This window comes from Poecilia mexicana, unplaced genomic scaffold (assembly GCF_051168715.1).
Source record: "Poecilia mexicana isolate PSO_F unplaced genomic scaffold, ASM5116871v1 scaffold_2, whole genome shotgun sequence".
Classification (NCBI taxonomy): Eukaryota; Metazoa; Chordata; class Actinopteri; order Cyprinodontiformes; family Poeciliidae; genus Poecilia; species Poecilia mexicana.
Window position 1 is genome coordinate 52,854,228 of NW_028263371.1, and position 22,213 is coordinate 52,876,440.

Sequence of the window (22,213 nt, forward strand, 5' to 3'; positions counted from 1 at the left end):
TGAAGTTCTCCTCCTGCTGCTGCTTCATCAGGTTCCTCTGCTGCTGCATCAGGTCAGACCTGCTCACTAACTTTCACCTTTAGCTGCTTTGACCTCCGACCTCTGAGGTGGGCGGAGTCAGAGCTGCTTCACCTTCATCTTTAATGTCTTCATGTCTAAAACAAGCTGCAGATTATCTGAGTTTCCAGGTCAAAGGTCAGTCTGATGGCCTTTCTGCTGCATGTTCTCCTGATGTTGGTGATGAAATGAAGAGTCTGTTTCAGTTTTCCTGTTTTCTTCTGGCTGCTGCAGAGAAATGGAGATGAAGGATCATCAGTCAGACTGAACTGCTGCAGCCTGTTCAGAGCTGAGATGAGATTCAGTCTCACATGATGGAGAATTATCACCTGGAGGCTCTTTAAATGTGTTTCATCACATTAATGTGTCTCATCTGGCTGTTTGTATCAGAATCTGAGCTGATGACCAGAACCAGATCAGAGCTGGTCACTGATCAGAGTGAGATCAGCAGCTGAAGCTGTTTACAGTCAGACATCATGTATCAACCAGCAGCTTCATCACCTGATGGTTTCCTCCTGATCTCAGACTCTGATCTGCTCTCTGGGAATCAAACGTGTCGTTTCTGTGTGAATCTCTGAGGCTGAATGTGGAACCAGAATCTGAGTCTCTCAGCTGTGAAGGATGTTTGTGAAACGGTCGACTGACAGGAAGGAATCTGCTCTGATTAAAACCTGCAGCATGATGGGAAGTTTTCAGGACAGAAAAGCTTCAGATGAACCTGAGGATGAACTCAGTGCAGCTGATGGAGGTTTTTGTCTTTAATTCTTGTTGCTCCTCTTCGTCTGAACCATCAGTGTTTATCTCAGTCTGATCTCTGATTGGCTCTTTGGTCTAATTGGAAATGAGGCAGCAGTGATGGAAAATACTAAAATGAAACTGACAGATAAACTTTTGTTTCTAGCAATTTTTAAAATTAGAGAAGCATAAAAATAAATTTGAAATCTCCCCAAACTAAAACCACAAAGCAAATCCATCTTTGTTCTTTAATATATTTTTTCCACTTGGAGAAGGAACAGAAATCTTTGGTCCCTAAACTGGGAATCAAAACATTTAATGAGTCGTCCCTCAGCTTTTAAACCAGAAGTTTTGTTTGGTCTTGTGAGCAAAAATTATTTTCCTATCAAATGATTTAATCTTTAGATAAAAATGTTTTGCTGCCCAGAGTTCATGGATTAGATCAGGTTTCTCCAGTTAGCTGAGATTGAAGATGCTCTCTGTGTATTAATAATAACTCCTGTATCCAGAATATAAGATGTTAATTTGTTTTTCACATAATACATGATTTCAAATGGATTTTTCATGGTAAAACTGATCCTCGTGTTCAATATTGTCTCTTATTGATGTTTTTATTTTTTCGTTACTTTGAGTTAAAATCACAGTAAAAACAAACTGGACTTTTATGAAGTCTGGATTACATAATAATGTGGTAAAATCTTGTCTGATTACACAATGATATTATTTTCCTATCAGATTATGGCCTCATTAATATCTGTTCAGAGATGTTCCTCAGGAATCAAAAACAGGATCTGTTGTTCTGTAATTTTAGTACCATCTTTCACCACCAGAGGGAGCTGTCGAAAAGGAAATAAGCCGTTCAGGCAACTTGTCAAGATGGCGAGCAGGTAAACATACATTATTTATTTACTGATGTAACTTCTATGTTCATTAAGACTCTCGGTTCTTGATAAGAACCTCTTTTATTATCAGACATCATTACATCAACCCTGCAGCTTTTCTACAGTGAAATATCATCACTGGCTTGAATAAATACAGACCTTCAGCCTGAAATCTGTGGCCATGAAGTCCTTTGAGTGACTGAGGTTCAATAATCTGAACATCACAGAATGGATTTCTGTTAAAAATATCAATCAGGAGAAATGCAGCCATGATACTGCAAACAATTCAAAGGATGTTTTATGGACACATTAGTGGATGTGAGAGTTTATCAAACTGGGAGATTGAGCTGAATGAGCTGCTGTCTCCTGGTGACCCATTTTGTTTCCATTTGTTCCAATGTTGGTTCTTTGAAATGTGAACATTTTTGGGAAATATATCTTCAAGTTATGCCGACTTGGCAACAGATTCTGGGTAAACAAGTAATTATGCATTTGATTTATATATCAAATACACAGATGGAGCTCTAATTAAGCTCAATCTGTGTTAATTATTCTCCTTTCCTCTGCAGCTGCTCAGCATTATTCTCTGATTAAGCTAATCTGGTGCCAGTGTCATTTTCCACCTTTTCACCAGTATATAAAGTCCTTGATTTTTGTTCTTCTGAATTGGTTCCTGATGTGAAATAACACCATCATTTTCTTCTCTGACTCAGTGTTACGGCCCCTGGCCTCTTGAGGCTGTGCAGGCTCCCTTTTGTTATGCAGGTTCAGCTGTGAGAGCACATCTTCCTGATTGGCTGCCTGAAGGCTGCAGGAAAGCAGCTACACCATTGGACCAGCAGAGGATTGTCAAGCCAATCAGATGTTGATGAGGCCCACCTGCACCATGTAAAAGGCTCCTGAGTCCATTCTTCCAGTGGGGCAGCTAGTTGGAAGAGGTTTTGTGAAGTTGTCCCCCCTTGTTAGGTGTTTTAACTGCTTTAGGCAGTTTGTTTTGAACCAATTTGTACCCGTTTGTTCTGCTGAGTAGCTTGACTGCTTCAGATTGTTTTGCCAAGCTAGAAGCTTGTTTGGGAGGCTTGGGACTCCCTTTGTGTGTGTTTTTTTCTTCCCTTTTCTCCCCTTTTGGGTTATTTCGAGTTTACGTTGAATTGACTTGTGTGGACATTTTGTAACTTTAATTTGCACCTGACATCCTTGAGTTTGTTAATCCCTCTCGTTTTGCATTAATTGGGGTTAAATTATATTGTATTGTGAAACTTTCTTTTGCAATAAATCATTTTACATTCCACTTGTTACTCTGGACACATTTTATGTTGCAGCCCCTGGACCCCGAGGCCTTGGGGGTGTAACGCCCAGAATCAGAATAGTTTTATTTGCCAAGATTGTGTGCACAGACAAGGAATCTGACTTTGGTTTTTAAACAGTAATACTCTGCAGTGTAGATTATTGCTGCAGTTTTAGAGGAAATAAAACGAGGATAAACACACATTATGTACAGGTTGAGCAGCCAGTTTGATTTCTCATTCTCTAAACTAAAGTTTTTGCTCTTTATTAAAAACTTTCACTTGGCTCTCATCAAAACTGAACTTTGGTCCAGGTAAAACTTTATAAACTGCTGCTGTTTGGTATGTTGAGAGTTGGATCAAATGCAAACAGGAACACAATAAATATTTAATGAAAAAAACTGAAAACTTATAGAACACAAGGAGAAAAAGACATGGAGCTCAGGCAGAGTAATAAGAGGAATCAGACAAAAACAATAAGAACCAGATAGTTTATGTAATGGGTTGAGAAATAATAACATTAAATGCAGGTGATTTAATGGGGATTATGAAGAGCTTTGAAAGAAACCAAACAAGCAGGGAAGATGAATAATTAATCCAAGTGAAGCCATAAACTAAACCAAGAGAAAATTAACACTGATCTACAGAAACTAAATCTAAATACACAAAGACCAAAAGACAAGAATAAACTAAGAAACTAACCACAAAGGAATTAACTAATATGGAAAAACCTTATTGACAATAATGAACACAAATAACTGTAGACAGCAAGAACATAGAAGCATAATTAAATAACTAAATCATCAAAACCCAAATAAAAATCCAAACCTGAACACCCAACCAATCACATAGAAACTCCCAATAATCAACACCCTCATGAGCTTAAAGAGACATACCCCTTCATTATTCTGGGAAGAGAATAAACATTAACTAGACCAACTAAATAGGAAACATTTTCTTTTCAAAAAAGTTAAGAAACTGTACATTTAGTATTTTATTAAAGCAAAAGAATGAGACGATTTCAGCTCTACTGTATTTTGTTCTTTTTTAGTTTGCTTTATTTAAAATTTCTAATTTGTAACTTTTTCTCAGGTGAAATTGTTTCCATACTTATACAACATTTTATGGCTGACATTTTATTACCTGGCCTTTGATCTCTTGCAGAGTAAAACTTTAGATTCCTGTTTGTTCTCTCTGTGAAGTCGTGTCATTGAGTTTCAGGGATGTGGCAGATTTGGACATGTAGGAAAATGGAGCTGTTTGCCGTGTTTCTGTTCCTTCTTTATGGTAAGATCTTTGTCGTCTTTCCAAGGTGAAATTTATGAAGCTGATCTTCATTTATCTCCCTTCTTCGCAGTCAGTAAAGTAATTACTTGCTGCCTTTCTCTGCTCCACTTAAAAAATGTAGAATCTGTTTTCAGCCAGACAAATCGATGTCAAGAGATCAGGCCTCATTGTGAACAATAAATCTACATTTTGATGCACGGTTATATTAGCATCTCAAACTTGCACTTCAAACTGTTTTACATCCACATCAACACAGTTGTGATATAACAGCTTAGTTGTACAATAGAAAGTTCACTATTTCTGGTATTCTCTTTTTATTTTCATTTCCAGAAACTCACCTGAGGGTAAAATGTGTTTTACAGAACCGTAATGAAGGAGATTCATCAAACTGCCTTATAAATTTAATCATGTTTATCTATAGACAACATTCACCCTGGAGGACTTTTGAAAACACCTTCAGTTTCCAGAGTCTGCAGCCGAATTGTCTAACATGCAGTGGATTTAATGTTATTTAGTGTCCAATAATTATTCTGATAGTTTTTCTGTTATGAACTGCTGGTGTTGGTTTTTTTCTGTTGTGATAATTTGTGGTTTACAAGGTTTTGTAGTTTTTGTAGTTTATTTCCCTTGGGTCATTTAATTTTATTTTTCTTCCCTTCTCTGGATATTGATTCAGACTTGTCTTGTTTTTGCTTTGCCATCATTATGAGTTTTTTCTTTCCTTTATTCCTTTTTGATTACATTTCTCTGCTTTTGGTCCTGCTACAAACTTTCTTAATATTCATCTGTTCTGTTAAAAGTGTGAATCTCTGTTTTATTTCAGTTTGAAATAAATCATCCTGTAATGAGCAGATAGACAAATTTCTATAATTACCACCTGCACCATTTTCAATTAGTTACATATATTTAACCAGTTTGTTGGTTGACTATCTGCTTATTTTTGGCTGTACATTATGTGATTCCATTGTGGACAATAACTCAGCAGTGACTTCAGACCAAATCTTCTCAAAGGATCAAGAGAAATGTTTTGTATTTTTTTGCCCCCTTAATCTGACATGTAGAAAAGGTTCCCATGACAACAACAGAGTTTCTTTCCTGAAACTCCCCTTCTGAAACCAGAGTAACTTTATCAACTCAATCCTTTTTTTTCTTTGGTTATTAAAGTTTTTATTGTTTCAAAACACATACATATAAATACATAATCCCTCTCAACCCTCCTCACACCCTCACAAAACAAAAACCACAAACAAAGCAAGACAACCAGGTCAGCACATGTCAAATCAATGAAAGTTTCACAGATTAAATATCCTCAATGTTGGCAGAAACAACCACATTAAACAGAAGTAGTCACTCGTCAGTATTTTCCAAAGCAGCAGTTCATCAAAGGAGTTTATTTGTCTCAGTATTGCAGGAGAGGAAACAGTTCCAGGATTTGTTGAAGTTTTCTGTCATTATTTATCTTGGCCAGCATTTCTTCATATATTTCCACTATTTCCAACATTAAATCCAACCAGCTTTTAACATTCGGAACAGTTGAAGATGCCAAGGTCTGAGGATTATTCTGGCAGCCGTGATCGTCCCACCTAAACCTCAGTGCTTTGGTGTTTTAATATATTGATATATTATGATCTTTAGGTCATAATAATCAAACTTACAGAAGGTCTGAAATATTCATTCTATTTAATGAATCTATATTAGTGTCACTTTCTGAAACAAGAGACAAAATGTTATTTTTTCAATAAATTTTAATTTTTTGAGATGCACCTGAATATAGTGTCACATTCGAGGTTAAATATATAGAATAAATACTTTTAAAAAATTATTCATTAGAGTTAATATGTTCACTTTTCCCTCATGTCTTGAAGAATAAATGCCAGAACATTAATAATTGTGCTGGCATCTCCCCTGCACCCTCCAACCACTGAGTTAAAAACAGGATCAACTTATTTCTGCAGTGAGTCTTTAAATATCAGAGAAAAGTTAAAAGTTAACTGTTTCTTCATCAGAGCTGATTTTTCAGAGCCTCAATCATCTGTAAAACTGCTTCTGATTAACAATAATTACCTGAACTCCTCTGCTGATGCAGAGTCTGTATTTCCTACAGCCAGGCATCACAGCAACAAAATCACCCAGTTAACAAAATTATCATTTTTTCTCTTGAGTTTAAACAAATATTAGTCTAGAAACGTTATTTCCTGTTTGATCACATCTAATAAATACTTTTTCAAGGCGGTTTCAGGAAGATCCTGTAGAGTTGATCTCAGGTCAGGGTTTGGCAAACATCAGTGTGTGTGTGTGTGTGTGTGTGTGTGTAGGTGTGTAGGTGTGTGTGCGCGTGCATGTGTGTGTGTGTGTGCGTGTGTGTGTGCGTGTGTGTGTGTGTGTGTGTGTGTGTGTGTGTGTGTGTGTGTGTGTGTGGGTGTGTTGGACCTGCTGATCCAGTTTCTGACATTTTTTTATTTTCATTTCCAGAGAACTTATTATGAATCAAACCAGAAACTCACCTGAGGGGAAAAATGTGTTTTATAGAAATGAGAGTCATCAAACTGATCTTTGTCTCCTAAACTTTAACTGATTTATCTGTTAACATGATATTATTTTATATTCAGTGGATTTAAGTGTCCAATAAATATTCTATTTACTTGTTTCTATGCTAATAATTTATGGTTTGTTCCTTATTGTTTGTCTTTAAGGTCTTACTTTATAGTTTAATTTACTTTGTTTTACTTATTTCTTGTCTTCTGTAGATTCTGGTTAGACTCTTTTCTTTAGTTTTTCTCTCAGTATTTAAGCTCCTTGGTCTCCGTTGTTCAGTTCTGGTTTCTTCCATCCTGATCGTCTCAGCTCCATGTCCTGTTCTTATGTCACCATTATAAGTTTCTTTGTTTTCATTATTATTACCTTTCAATTACATCTGGTTCTCCTACAAGCCTCCCCTTATTACATATTTATTTTGTTTTCTGTTACAAGAGTGGATCATAATTATTTTTTTGTTTAAAGTACAATCATCCTGTATTTAGGCAGGTAAACTACTACTGTCAGATGGATTATTATAATATAATTAAAACTTTGGTATATGTGCTAAATGAGATTCCACTCTAGACTACAGCAGTGACTTGAGGTCAAACCATGCCAAAACTGTTTTTACAAATATCTTCATCCATCAGCCCACATAGGAAGAAGCTGGAAGCAAAATGCACCTAAAAAATTCACTTTAGTTCAGTTCAAATCAGTAAATCAATGGAGCACCAACATCTGTGTTACCATAGATTTTCACTAGTTGATCTCACCATCATTTAATCTGTAATTCTTGTCCAGACTTGGTTTGTTTACGTACCAGCTGGTCTGATCCAACCCGGAACAATGAAAACTGGTTTTACTGGTAGATCTTTGATCAACAGCAGAGTGAACTTTCAGTTTGCTTTCAGTTTGTCCAGAGAAACTATTTCAGAGAGTTATAAAGAAATAATTTAGCAAAGACTTGGTGTTTTATATCGAGGAAGATGGAGCTTTTTGCTGTGTTTTTGTTCCTGCTATACGGTAAGATATGTTTCCTCTCTCCAAGCTTAAGTTTATTCAGCTGATCTTTATTTTTTTTTTCCCTTCTTCATGGTCAGTAAAATAATTACCAGGTACAACTAAGGCCACAGCAATGTTTTAAAATGTAGGTCCTTGGTCTTTGTCATAAAAAAACCCTTGTGATTCTTTCAAGTTTATTGTGAAGTCATTTTCAGAATCAGCATAAAAATTATGGCAACTAAAGAGTCTCTTTACAGTAAATACATCATCCAGAGACATACAGCATCACTGTAGCATCATGTCCTTGCAGAAGCTTAATAACAAATAGTGTCAAAGTAAAATTTAAATCTCTACTGTAACAAGTTCTGGCACGGCTGATTGACAGTAGATTACAAACTGCCTCCCTGTGAGCTGAAAGCAACTGTTCATAGTGGAAACAGGAAACTGTTTAGTGGATCATTCTGCCTCAGAGATGCACAAATGAATCTTTTTTGCTGATTTTCTTTCCCCTCATTAGTAGATAATATTATTAATCCTGGTCTGCAGTTAGCAGCAGCTCTGTGTAGCTCAGGTTTCTCTTGGGGTCACAGTTTCCTTTTGTCATGGTTACAACACTGGATTAGGATTACAGGAGCAATGTTAGAGTGGTTCCGCTCTGACAGACACTTTGTGTTAATGTTGTCCATGTTTACTCCACTTCAGCACCACCTACATGCAGGGCTCCACAGGGTTTCATTCTGGGGTCACTTTTATTTCCATTCAGTCTGTTATAAGGAAGCATCATATTTCTCTTTGTTGTTAAGCAAACCCAACTGCAGTGAGACTTCTGTGTGGTTTGATTGTGATGTGATTCTCTTTAGTGATACAACATTCTCACATAATAATAATCATAATTTTCATCTGTTGTTTACATTCTGGCTTTTTCTGCTCCAGAATAATGATGCATGTCTCACATCAATGACATAAAAGTCACATAAAATGCAACATGACCGTTTTGACTGCAGATACTTTGAAAACAATCAGATATGTATCTGAATGAGTGTCACTCATTCAGATACAGTGTTGGATTGAGTGACTCAGATCAGATTTTTATGGGGGTGAAATTATAGGAAATGAGCCATTAAGACTGCCATGAAAAAGCCACATTTAGGCCACATGTCAGGAAAATAAGTGGATATAAGTCGTATTTGCCTGCTGTGTGATCGTAGCCTGTCTTGGGCTCTGGTCTCTCTTTCATGTCTGCAGCTTGTTCAGATTGTTACAGCTCAACTCTTAACAAGAGCTCATAGGTTTGAAACTATTTAAAATATATTCTGTGATTCTATCGGTTACAGAATATAGTTTAAAATGTTCTTATTGACCTTTAAATGCCCAAAGAAGAGTTGTATGCATGTTAGCCTGAACAAGTGCAGACATTCAGACCTGAAGCTGTTAATAACGGCTCTACCTCATGTGAAGTGGAGAGAGATTATAGTTGACTAAAAGTTTAATTTCAAAGATCTACATGTTGTTAGCAGGTGATTCTGTCCTCTCTGCCTCTTGCATCCTCAGATATATATAGTATTATTCAAATATGAAGAAATGCAGGATTATTGTAAATAATTAACTTGCTGAAATTGTGAAAATGATCCTTTTCTGTTTTTCAGTCTTCATAACACTGAAAAAGCACTTAGAAATACAGAGAACTGGGACACAGTTTGATCAACAGTAAATTAAATATTTATAGACTGCATGTCTTTGGTTTAAATGTATTTATTTTAATAAACTGATTTAAAACTTGTCCTTTATTTGTCTTCCAGCCTCTCAGGATTCTTTGGCTGTGACAGTGAAGGTTCAGGAGGGGGAACCGTCTGTCGTTCTGCCCTGTCAGATCAGCAAAACATTAGAAGACATTGTTACAGTGAAATGGAGTCGCTTTGATCTCAATCCCAACACTGTCCATCAACGGGCCTTAGCAGACGACCTACATGGACAAAATGAGGTTTTCAGAGGAAGAACTTCAATGATACCTGAGGCTCTGGACTCTGGTGACTTCAGCCTCACTCTGAGAGAACCTCAACTTTTAGACAGCGGCATCTACATCTGCAGCATGACTGAGAATCAGGAGGAAACAGCTCTGTCTGGGGTTCAGCTGCATGTCAAAGGTCAGCTACCTTTCACACCTCCCAGTTATTAAAACCAGTTGTTTCCTGGTTTGTAATGTCTAATAAATAATCTTGGTTAAATATGGTCACTCAGCAACCATTGAGCTGATTTATGGTCAGGGTTTTGGCAAATGATTTTCATTAAATAAAAAACATATCCGAGTAAAAAATATGTTTTACAGAACAGTGATAAAGTCATCAAGCTGACTGAACTATGTCTCCTAAAACATTTTATTTTTCTATAGATTTTTTTCCAGTTTTCAATAATTATTCAATGACAGATATTCTGTCCTGATAATCATCCTGTAGTTGGCAGATAAACTAATTCAGCTGTCAGAGTCTTCATCATCTATTAGTTAAATATCTCATCACTTCCTTATTTGTGGATTCAACTTATTTTGGCTGAAATGTATCAGATTCTACTGGTGGGAACTTATGGAGACATCAGCAGTAAAGATAACTGATATAAACTCCAGCTCCTCCCAATGACATTTATTTACAGTCTAATTAGATTATAGTTGTGATAGAAAACAAAGAAACCAGGTTTATCTAAGGATATCCAGCTAATGATATTAAGTTACTGACTTCAGACTCATTTTGAGCAGAACCTGAACAGGGTGGAATAAAAGAGAAGAATTTTGGTTTTTACCATGTTGGGGGGGAAAAACCCCTAAAGTAATTCTGTAGGCAGGGAGCCCAGTCCTATCTATAGTACCTGTTAGTTTAGCTAGGCTTAGTGTAAAAAGATGTTATAGATTAGGCGGCGCTGTTCAATCAGAGCCTCTCTCTGCTGTTCAGTCTCAGTGGCCTTGACCAATGTGTTGAAATACCTTCTTCAGGTTGGCAAACTGTGTAATCCCCACACTCCAGTTGTACCAAATGTACTGACTGGAAGGGAAAAAATAATAGTTTAATCAAAACAAATAATATGGTTGTTGACTAGCAGGGTTAGTCTAAAGCAGACTTTCTCAAACTGTGGTCCCCGGACCACTAGAGGGCGCCGCTAGTGGTACTGCATGTAATTACGACCGTTTATTTGCCATGCTGTGAGCTCAAAGTGTGACGCTACAGCTGGCTTTCCAAAGGACTGTGTTAAAAATAATAATGGAAAACTGGCTTTAGACCAAGTCACTCAAAAATGAAAGAAAAGCTTCAGATACCGGTGGAAAGAAAAAAACTCCAGGACTTTTTATATGATCAGAGGAAGCAGAATCACAGATGCTGATTGTTGATGTGTCTTTCACTAGCGACTGGATTCCTTTGAACGGCTCTATGGGGTGAGCGGTAGGCAGAAAAGGATTTTTTGTTTCTGCTAAAGCAACTCCAGTCTGTTTTTCTTTAATTGTGCTTCTAAATTACAAATAGCCCTAAATATTATTAATGCACACAACACTCGATAGTAAAGGACACTTTTATTATGTGTTTGACATCATTGGAAAGCTGACACTTTCAGAATCTGTAAATAACTCAAAATGCCCAAGCAGACCTGTTTTTTGTCTGGCCAGTCACATTTACCAAATAGCACCACTTTTCTCATTAGGATGAACAAAGAAAACCACAACACGAGTCAAGAGACTAATATTTTCAAAAGTTGCATTATATATTAAGATGTGTCATCACGGGGGCAATTTCAGGTTAGGTGGTCCGTGACTGTTTGTTAAACGATCCTCAGCCTGAAAAAGTTTGACAAACTCTGGTCTAAATGAATCCAACAAATAGGAATCAATACTAATGATGATATTAATACTCCAATGCTTACAGTAAGCTGGGGCGGACGGGAAATGTTTTGTTGGTGTTACGTCCACTCTCGCATTTCAAAATATCCAAAAAACACAAAAATGCCAGAGCAGACCAGGAGGAGGGTTTCGACTCGCTCAAAGCAAATAAAGCACTCGCGGAGACTCTTTCCTGTTTCCAAAAGGTTTCTTTTACTTACAAACATAACAAAAAGTAATCTCCGAGTTGACTTCAACAAAAAACTTAATTTGCGGTACAAAGATCATTTCGCTCCTCACTCCTTTGTCAAACAATCAGCTCAGCCCCAACAGCTGTTTGTGCCTGTTAATCACCGCTCCTCACTGACAAGGAGGAGGGTCTAAAAAAGGAACAATTAAATACATACATAATTGAATATACAAAATTGAGCTACCATTAATTTGTCATCAAGTCTGTGTTAATTAATTTAGCAAATAATACACTTATCTAATTCTTAATAGGCTCCAACAGTTGGTGTTAAATAACAGTTGCATTTCCAAAGGGCTACTGTTACTGTCTACTGTTCTTCACATAATTGATATGCTGAAATTGTGAAAGTGATCCTTTTTCTGGATTTCATTAACTAGATAGAGTTAATGAAATAGAGTTTTTCCCTATTCCGTCATAATAACCCTGCCAAAAGTAATTATGTAGCAAACTGGGAGTGTTTTGGATTATGTAGTTAAATGGTTGAAAGAAAAGTGTCTAATATTTAAGTGTATTCATTTTAACACACTGATTTAAAACATTTATTCTGTCTATTTGTCCTTCCAGCCTCTCAGGATTCTTTAGATGTGACTCTGGATGTTTATCAGGGGGATTCATCTGTTGTTCTGCCCTGCCAGAGTAAATCATTAGAAGGGATTCTCATCGTGAAATGGAGTCGCTTTGACCTCAATCCCAACACTGTCCATCAACGGGGAGAAGGAGACGACCTACAAGCTCAAAATGTTCTCTTCAGTGGACGAACATCAATGAGGTCTGATGCTGTAGATGTTGGTGATTTCAGCCTCACTCTGAAAGAACCTCAACTTCAAGACAGCGGTGTCTACATCTGCAGCCTTCGTCAGGAGACGGGAGAAAAAATGCTGTCAGACATTCAGCTGAATGTCAAAGGTCAGCTAATTTAATGTACCCACACACATTCACAGTATATGTCAAGTTTTTGGCCTCTACAAATCACCTTAGCTTCTGCCCAAACTTGAAAAGGGCTTGCTCCCATCAGAAAAAATCCAGGACCAACTCTTCTCTATTTTATTCCTCTTTTCTCTTTTTTCTTTAAATCACTGTACTTTCCAATACATGACACCCAAGCAGGTTGAAAACCTACAAACAAACAAATTACAAATTACTTTTAAGTCATCAAAAACAACAAAACAAAATAAACTACTTTCATAAATCCGTTTTTGTAAAGCCAGCTAGGTCCTCCAAATGCAGGTTTAAAGTTCAGTTCCTACCAGTGGTGTTTCTGCAGGAGCTTGAAGATGAGGTCTTTGTTTGTAGAGATTATTCTAAACACAGGTGTGCTGAGTTGCCTTATAGGCTCCTGAAGACCTGAGTGAGAGAGACGGGTGTGCTTGATTTTCCGTGAGGCACGTGCCAGCTGGGTGGAGATGGTATTGCACTCACACAAATACACCATTTCCTGTTTTAACTTGACAGTATATATCCAAAATTATTGTGTAATGAATGATTTGGGTCATAACCAATAATTGATTTCAGATCTTTCAATCACTTATTTTGCTGCAGGTATAAAATCCAGCATGTAAACATTCAGGTTACAACAAACATTAGCGACGGGACGCTCTGAGAAGCTCAGTGAATTCTGAAGTGGCATTTTGATAAAATCCAATTCAGGTTCAATTCAGTTTATTTATAAAGCACCAAATCACAACAAATGCTGTCTTTTTGTGTTTTTTGCAAAAAAAAAAAAAAAAAAAAAATTCAGTCATACATACCAATTCATTCTGGAGATCAAACAGTTCATTAAGTTCAGTTTATTATTCAAATTGGTTTAAAAGTTTTCTTTCTAAGGAAACCCAGCAGATTGCATCAAGTTACTGACAGGATGATTCTGTGGAATGAGTCATGAGATATTCTCTCTATTAAATGTTTTACTTTAATGATAGCAAAGCAGAAGAGACAAAGAATGCTCTTCTTTGTCAGCAATATGTACCGACAGTAGCGGAACAAGTCAGCGTCGGGCCGGGGGGCGGGGCCAATCACTGGGCCCCTAACCAATCACTGGGCCCCTAACCAATCACTGGGCCCCTTACGTGGAGTGAAACTGAAACTGTTGAGCGGAGGAGAGGGGGGGGTAACATTAAATACACCCTTCTCAACAGGCGAGGGCGCACTTTCTCTGTCTATAATCACATATTTCAATGACTTGAAACCATTCCTCCCTCCCTGGCACCTCCAGGCCCGGGCCGGTTTGGGGGGCAACAGCCCCCCCAGTCCCCCCTATAGCTCCGCGCCTGTGTACCGATGTTAATACATGTCCATTGTGCATCCAGACTTGTGCATGCTCCAAACATATGGATGTTTAGAGCTCCTCCTCACCATCATGATTTCTGTAGGATTGTCCACGCTTAATGGTTTATGCTTCAGATTTTTTATGTCTTCTTAAGATTGTGAGTATAAAAGGCTCTACTACCATACCATACCAACTTTATTTATAAAGCACTTTAAAACAACCACAGCTGATACAAAGTGCTGTACATCAAAACACAACATAATAAAAAAAAAACATAAAAACTTACAGTTTAAAAACAAAAACATACAATTTAAAACTAGATCCCACTGGAGTTGAAAGCCAAGTAAAACAGATGGGTTTTAAGACGAGCTTTAAAAGTGGACAGTGAAGGGGCCTCTCTGACCTGCAAAGGCAAGTCGTTCCATAATTTGGGGCCCATGAGGCTTAAAATATTCCTCCAAAGGTCCCAGGTCAACAGAGGAGGACTCACAGGAGCCACTGGGTCCAAACACCATCACCTCTGTTTTGTTTTCATTAAAATTTAAAAAGTTCAAGGCCAACCAAGCTTTAATATCTCCTAGACATGCCAGGAGATGTTTGATAGAATGTACATCCTTTTGCTTCAGAGGCAAATAAATCTGACAATCATCAGCGTAACAATGAAACAAAATCCCATGTTTCCTGAGGATAGAACCCAGAGGCAGTAAATAAAGAGAGAAAAGCAGTGGGCCCAGAATTGAGCCCTGCGGGACACCATAAGGCATTGAAGCAGCAGATGATTCAGAGTCACTAATTTTGACTGAAATTGTTCTCTCCTCCAGGTAAGACCTGAACCATTTAAGAACAGTGCCACCAATACCTATACATCATGATACCAATACATCACGATATATCATTTTAATATCGTGATGTAATCGCGATATTAAAATGTCTTGGTCTACTGTATCAAAGGCAGCAGTTAGGTCAAGTAAAATCAGAACAACATGAGAAGACTATATAGACCACCTTCTGTCAAATTTTAATCGGATGATTGATTGATGGCCTTAATTAATTGATATTAATGGATATCAAACCCCTCCCCCCACCCCTCGTGACCATCTTGTGATTGAATCCCCTCCCCAAACAAAGACTTTATTTAGACTTTGAATTACCCAATAGAATCTGTGGTTTTAGACATTTTAGACAGATTGTCTTCTTGTGACCCTGGCCCTGCACACCACACCAGTTATGCGTCCAGCGTGTGTCCCCAAGCATAAGACAACCTATAGATTCACCACACCACACCATTTGTGTGAGGAGGATATGACCATCCTCAAACAAAGATACTTATGTGAGGGATGTTAAAAAGCTCCCAGGGCAATATTTATAGTTGAACAAAAAAAAAACCTTTCTCCTTTTGACCAGCACAGAAAGAAGAACCTCATAAAGGAAGAGGACTGACCTTTGCCCTGCTCACCAAAGCGTTTGTGTGAATGTCCCTGCATAGGAGCGGGTAGATACCACTGAAGGAAAACAAATTTAACTGTTTTACTGCATTATTTATGGTAGCACGACTAGTCGGTGCTGACTATGAGTTTGTAATTTCCTTCATCTGTTCCGAAAACAGTCACTTAAATTTTAAACTCTTATACTTTTTTGTAACACTTGCTAGTGTGATACATTTCAGTAAATGTTCCTCGTTTGTACATGTATTTCTTAAGGATATGAGACAGGCAGTAAACAGGCCTACATGAGGCTACTCAAATTTAACTTTTAGTTTTCTACAGTTAAAGTGAGAGACAAACTAACATCGATCCCTTTCCAGAATTTGTCCTCTCATCATTGTGAATGCTACTTTGCTTCAGTCTTTTTCCTGTTGTTGTATCAACACTGATCTTCTCAGTGCTTCATGCTTTCTCCAAAATAGTGAAACTCACAGTTTTTTTTTCTGTAACACTTGCTAGTGTGATACATTTCAGTAAAAGTTTCTCATCTGTAAATGTATTTCTTAAGAATATGTGACAGAGACTAAACAGGCCCAGGTGAGGCTGCTGCTCATATTTATCTTTCAGTTTTCCCCAAAGTTGAAAGTTTTTTACATTACACAACCAGACTCCAAGAGTTGGTCACAATGCTGTAAATTGTTTTGTTACCTTTAAAATTATCTACAGCTTTTGATGCTATCTGTTCACTAATGTTCATTAACAGACAGTACACATCTTGTAACTGATAAGCTTATAAATGATCAATGTGAAGCATCAGTATGTGTTCAAGAAGATCACATCAGTCAGATTAAGTAAAATATCATGATACTCAAAGGAATCAAAATTATAGTTCGCAGAAAGGTAATGTATCATTTTCAGGGAGCTTAGACTGCATGAAAAGAATGATTGAAATTTACTATGAAAATATACAATTTGCAGAATCCTGATGATTAAACTTCAATTGTGAACTGAATGATTAGGTTGTATCTAGACACAAAAGAATCAACTGTTAATTAGTAATAATACTGTGGAAATGACCACCAAGATCTGAACAAACAAGAAACTTGACAACCTCAAGAGATTTCACTCGTTGGAGAACGAACCGTCTGACTTTCTTTAGTCGACTAAATTTAATCTTACCAAATTTTTGTCGTAGAGCAAACAGGTACCGAGTTTGAAGCGTGGATCAGATGCCTCCAGCCGTCTGCTAAAGCTAGACTCCGGCCTTCCTCACTGTAAAATAAAACATTCTGCTTAATAAAAGAGTTCAAGTGAAATTCATTTAATTCTCATCAACTTGCTGTTTGTTATCATCTTAAACAAGTGGCAGGAACTTTTGGATTTAAAAAGAAAAAGAAAGATGCTTTATAAGTTAATCTAATTTAAGTTGAGTCTGCAACAACTAGAATGAAATAAAAAATGAACTATTTGAAGTGGTGAGGATTTTGGGTGGTAAATGTTTAACATTTTAACACACAGACATTACTGCATTTCTACTCAACCAAACAGAAAGGTTTTGAACAGAACAACTATGTCAAGTAACGACACCATTTATCTTTAATCTGTGTATTAAATACATGCTGCTGCTGCTGCTGCTGCTGCTGCTGCTGCTGCTGCTGTAAGCAGAAAGTAAAATAAATTTTGCATTGAATAATATTTTGGATGAGTTTAAGAATATTGTTTGCCAAAATCACACAATGTAACTACACTTGTCTTTTACATGTTGCAGTAATTGAATCTTTTGGGGCATTTGGTTTGCATAAATTTAAGTAACTACAACCTATTTTCCTGCTCCACATACTTGGCTAGCAATTTGCCAGTTAGCTTCCCAGTCTGAACTTCTGCAGAAGAAGAGAGGAGCAGATCTTGATTCAGTCAAATCTTCTATCCTGTTTCTCCTGTACTCTGATATTCTACTACATCCACTCTGTGAATGTTTTGCTTGCTGGTCTTCTTCATGCTTTGAATGCAATATCAGTACCTCCTTTATCAGAAATGAAAAATTATAAATGCACACTACGTGTTGACGTGTTGGGAACCTGTGTTTGTTGACTGACTTTTATTTGTCAGATTTTCACGAGGGAACAGAATTTCTCACAAGACCTCTTAATAATTCCTGTAATGCTGCCACCCAGTGGGCAGATTGTACTACAGCAATTTTGCTATTTTTAATCAATCAATCAGATTCATTTATTTCTATAGCACATTTAAGCTACAAGAAAGTTAAAAGTTCTACATATATTTAAAAGCACAAATATACTAAGTAATAGAACATACAGTGAGTCAACAATCGAAACTTATAGTTTAGGATCTACGCATGCGCAGTTTGATCAAAAAATTATGCCCCGCCTCTTCCGTGACAACTCACATTCAAAACGAGTCTCGCTCTCACACATACATAAAACGAGTCTTAGTACTGTGTGTGTGTGTGTGTGTGTGTGTGTGTGTGTGTGTGTTCAACTTTAGCCTTGTGTATGTGAGAGATAAACGTTTGTGTGAATGTGCAAGCTGTTAGTAGTGCATGTGAGCGAGAAAGTTAACGTTTGTGTGCGTGTGTGACATTTTAGTAGTGTGTATACGCAATTTGAGTACTTTTTGAGTGTGCGTGAGTTTTTGGTAGTGTGTGAGAGACAAAACGTAGATTTTGTCCTGAACGGCCCCTCTTAGTGGCGAACCGTTGTCACTGCAGTACAGCGCATCTCAGCAAGAGAAGTTCAGCTTAAGAGCACAGCCAGCACAAGAAAAATGAAAGCAAATAAACAAAAAAAAAAAAAGAAAATGAAGGGGGTGTAATTACTTCTGATGTCCATTCTCTCACAGTTCATTTCAAGTTCTACATCCAATCAGAACTCAAAATCCCAAATTGACTTCAGTCTGAATCTTGCGAAGAAGAAATAAATGAGACGGAAAACACAAACTGACTGACAGACATGCAACAGGTCAAGCAACTTGATTTGTATTTGAAGTTAGTTAAAATATTAAAGAATAAATGTCTTGATGTCGAACCTGACCTGAGACTATCATGCATTTACTTGAGACTTGGATGGAAAAAAATAAGAAATTAGTTCAATCTTCTCTATTTTGTGAAGCTTCAAGTAAAACAGGTTACAGATTTTAAATACCAGAGGACAGCTATAGATTACAGATTTTTCTTTATTCAGATTATTCTTATTTAAAGTCAACAAATTCCTTTTTGGTAACACTTTATTTGAAGGGGTTTGCATAAGATACTGTAATAAACATGACATAACATCTGTCATGAACATGAAGAAGTCTTTATGAATGTTTATGACTGTTATCATGAAGTGGCAAAATGCCCTGCAAGGTGGACAGTGAAGTTTCTGACCTTATTTTACCTTTTCTAGTCACATGAGTGGATTGAATTGACTACATAAATATTTACTGAAAAGTAATTTGTGATTTGCATCAACACTTTATAACTGAATTTCATTCTTAAGATGTAACTATTTGGACAAAACATTCTGCTTGTAAAACCTGACAATATATTTAAAAGATGCTTTTTACTTCATTTCAACTAAATTACTAAAGGAAACAAAAAGGGAAAAAGGAAACCCAAAAAAAAAAACAAATGATCTCAGAATAGAAAAAAGTCTAATCTCTAACTGGTCTTTGTTTTTCTATAGAGAAATTTCCAACTTGGGCCAGAATTTTCCTGGTTCTGCTGATTCTACTTCCTGTTTCTGGAGGCCTTTTATTTCATTTCCGACATTATTTCATATCAGGTGAGTTTCTTTTACATCAGTATCAATGCTGATGCCTAACATGCTGAGGTTTTCTGACTTTTCCTGACAGATTGTGAACATTTCAGACAATGAACTGATTCAGAAAAGGTGAAGGAAGCTGCAGAGTTGTCATGGTTTCAATGTTATCAGTTACAGTTTTGGGCTGAATTTCCTAAAATGTTCTATGATCAGGAACTGAACCCACATGAACCCAACCCAATATGTCTTTGTGGGTTAATGACAATTGGAATAATCTACAAGTTTATAATGGAAAGTACTGAAGTAATCCGTCAACACATCCATTCATCCATCTTGTGTTTTATGAAGATAAAGAAATCATGGCCTCTTTCCTCCCATCAACACTCTGCAGGTTCACCTGGATTTTTTCAAGCCAAAAGTAACATAATATGTTGCAACAGTTTTCATTCCCCTTCAGAGATTTTATGCAATAGAACAACACATAGTACAACATTGTCAAATGGAAAGAAATCAATAATTGTTTTCTAAATTAAAAGCAATAAACTTATGAACAATGTGTCCAATAATGTTATTCATCACCTTGGAGTCGATATTTTGTACCATCTTTCACTAATATCACATCTGTCAGGTCTTTGGAGATTTATCTCCATCAGCTTTACTGAAATCTTTCCTGTTCTTTGTAACAAAGCAAGAGATCAGTCACACTGGATGAATATCAGCTGTAATTTATAACTCTGTGTGACAAAACCTAAAACTTGACTTGGTGATTCTGACACATGAATCTGATTTGATCTAAACTGTTACATTGTAGCTGCAGCTTTAGGTTTAATGTCGATCTGCTGGAAAATGGACGTTCACTCCAGTCTCAAGTTCTTCTGAACCTCCAATTTGTTTCCTTCTAGGATTGTCCTGAGTTTAGTCCTGAGTTTAGTCCTGAGTTTAGTCCTGAGTTTAGTCCTGAGTTTAGTTCTGAGTTTAGTCCTGAGTTTAGTCCTGAGTTTAGTCCTGAGTTTAGTCCTGAGTTTAGACCTGAGTTTAGTCCTGAGTTTAGACCTGAGTTTAGTCCTGAGTTTAGTCCTGAGTTTAGACCTGAGTTTAGACCTGAGTTTAGTCCTGAGTTTAGTCCTGAGTTTAGTTCCATCCATCTTCCCATCATCTCTAACCAGACACTCTGTCACTGCTGGAGAAAAAGCTTTTTTTTATTTTCCCTTCTTCCCCATCCTATCTGGTTCAATCTATCTTTCTGGATTTTGACATCATATTCCTGCTGTTGAAGGCCAAAAATGACAAATTCATAATTGGAAATATTTATATATGAAAGATTAAAACATTAAATTTACACATGAATATTTTTTACAGTTTCTTTCCTCTGCTATGATGAAATACTTTAAACTGTTTCTGTTTCTAAATAAATAAAGCCAGAAACAGTTTAAAGTATTTAAACATCTGATTTAATAACCTGCACAGCAACTCGGCTGCAGACCAGAAAGTTTTTATAAATCAAAACTATGTTTTGATTCTGAGTGATGATAATCACTGTTATACCAGCAGAGTTATTATCATTTGTAAGATTGATGTTGTGCAGCACAAAACTTTCAAATAATAATTAATAATTAGCTAATAATGAATAAAAACTTGAATGTCAAACTTTTCTAATGGATGTTTCTTAATCAAAATGTTTAAGCCATTCATCCTGATAAATTCCCAGATCCAAAGTTCTGATGAGTTTCTGTCTTTCCTGCTGTTTCTCATCCACTAGACATAAATCAAACCCACATTACAGGATGATGATATGAAGTCATTGAAACTTTTTCTCTGGTTTGAACTCATCAGTAACTTTTTTTTCTCTCCAGTTAATTGGAAACAACAGTTAAGTAGTTAAAAAGCAGAAACATATCAGTGATTTCTCTTCATGAATCAACATGTGGATGATAGTGAATCTTTTCTTCTGAGTCTTTGAGAGGAAGTTTAGATCACATGGATCCTCTGTCAGCATCTGGTCACTAAATCCTGAGCTCCACTTTGTGACTGAGGTGTTTTTCTCCTGGATTATCACTGAGGCTCCATCACTGTGAACATCAACATCATCAGTTCTGCTGCTGTCAGTGCAGCTCATCTGTTTGTTTCTCAGTCTACAGGGTGGAGGTGGATTCAGGAGAGGAGTCTGTTCTGCTGCCATTTAAAACTGCAGCCTGTCTGCCTGGAGGAGTCAGAGTGAGGTGGAGACACAACAATCGCAAAGTGGTCTACATTAATGACGGGGACTTAGATTGGTATCAACACTGGCTTTATAAAGACAGAACAGAGATTAAAGAGAAATCAAAATTTGGAGACTTCAGTTTGACCCTGAAGAAACCAACAAGCAGAGACACAGGAACCTACAGCTGCACCGTCTACAAAGACTCATCAGATGAAATCCTGACCATGAAGCAGGTGCTGCTGAAGGTCAAAGGTCAGTACTGTAAACATAGGCTACAATTTATATCTGTTAATATCTCCATTAAAGAATAATGAGGATAAATGTTACAGAAATAAAATCTATAATAATAAAGAAAATGATGTAATAAATAATGGCAAGACTATTTACAATAGATGTTATGAAATAAAAGTAAATTTCTGGGTTTTATTCAAAATTATTAACTATTTAAACTACCAGCTTCCATCCTTTCATCCATCTGTTGTTCCTACCAACTTATCCATTCAGGATGACACTGAGGTTTTGGTTCCTAGAACCACTGGGTGAGGAGGGTTCAGCATAAACTGGTCACCAGTTCATCACAGGACAGGTGGAACCAGAATAATCTGCATAAAATGACTAAACTTTAATGTTTCAGTTTAGTTTCTTATCAAAGGGATAAAATTATAAACATATAGAAACAATTATTTAT

General features: G+C 36.8%; 1 protein-coding gene across 1 annotated transcript in view; it reads left to right on the top strand.

Annotated features, from left to right (window-relative positions):
* The first annotated feature begins 7,654 nt into the window (after positions 1 to 7,654).
* LOC148160936 (heat shock 70 kDa protein 12A-like) overlaps positions 7,655 to 22,213 on the top strand; it is a 40,745-nt gene continuing 26,186 nt past the window's right edge. The window contains exons 1-5 of the mRNA XM_088002885.1: positions 7,655 to 7,786; positions 9,565 to 9,909; positions 12,439 to 12,780; positions 19,248 to 19,346; positions 21,457 to 21,777. Of these exons, the coding sequence (XP_087859011.1) occupies positions 7,750 to 7,786; positions 9,565 to 9,909; positions 12,439 to 12,780; positions 19,248 to 19,346; positions 21,457 to 21,777 (1,144 nt within the window). The 5' untranslated portion in view covers positions 7,655 to 7,749. The remainder of the gene's footprint in view (positions 7,787 to 9,564; positions 9,910 to 12,438; positions 12,781 to 19,247; positions 19,347 to 21,456; positions 21,778 to 22,213) is intronic.